This window comes from Anneissia japonica, unplaced genomic scaffold, assembly GCF_011630105.1.
Source record: "Anneissia japonica isolate Jap-2015-1 unplaced genomic scaffold, ASM1163010v1 scaffold92080_len594_cov287, whole genome shotgun sequence".
Taxonomy (NCBI): Eukaryota; Metazoa; Echinodermata; class Crinoidea; order Comatulida; family Comatulidae; genus Anneissia; species Anneissia japonica.
The window spans coordinates 1-594 of record NW_022728327.1 but is presented as its reverse complement, the minus strand read 5'-3'; the positions used below and the strand labels follow the sequence as shown (position 1 = coordinate 594).

Here is a 594-nt window from a genome sequence, read left to right as displayed (position 1 = left end):
CAACAGAATCATCTACTACTGATTCACCTTCAACCGAATCATCTACTACTAGTGCACCTACTACTAAGTCATCTACTACTGATGCACCAACAACAGAATCATCTACTACTGATGCACCGACAACCGAGTCATCTACTACTGATGCACCAACAACTGAATCATCAACTACTGATGCACCAACTACAGAGGCATCGACAACTGAAGTACCAACAACCGAAACTTCTACTACTGATGCACCAACAACCGAATCATCTACTACTGATGCACCAACAACTGAATCATCAACCACTGATGCACTAACTACAGAGGCATCGACAACTGAAGTACCAACAACCGAATCTTCTACGACTGATAAACCGACTACAGCAGCATCAACTACTGAATTACAAACAACAGAACCATCCACTACTGACGCACCAACAACAGAATCATCTACTACTGATTCACCTACAACCGAATCATCTACAACTGATAAACCGACTACAGCAGCATCAACTACTGAAGTACAAACAACAGAACCATCCACTACTGACCCACCAACAACAGAATCATCTACTACTGATTCACCTACAACCGAATCATCTACTACTGGTG

At 42.4% G+C, this 594-nt stretch overlaps 1 protein-coding gene across 1 annotated transcript; it reads left to right on the top strand.

Annotated features, from left to right (window-relative positions):
* Nucleotides 1-5: 5 nt before the first annotated feature.
* On the top strand, nucleotides 6-587 carry LOC117114071 (salivary glue protein Sgs-3-like; the record flags this gene model as incomplete). The annotated part of the gene is made up of 1 exon (XM_033257603.1): nucleotides 6-587. A coding segment is annotated over one exon (582 nt), but the record flags the coding sequence as incomplete, so codon positions are not given.
* Between the last annotated feature and the right edge of the window lie 7 nt (nucleotides 588-594).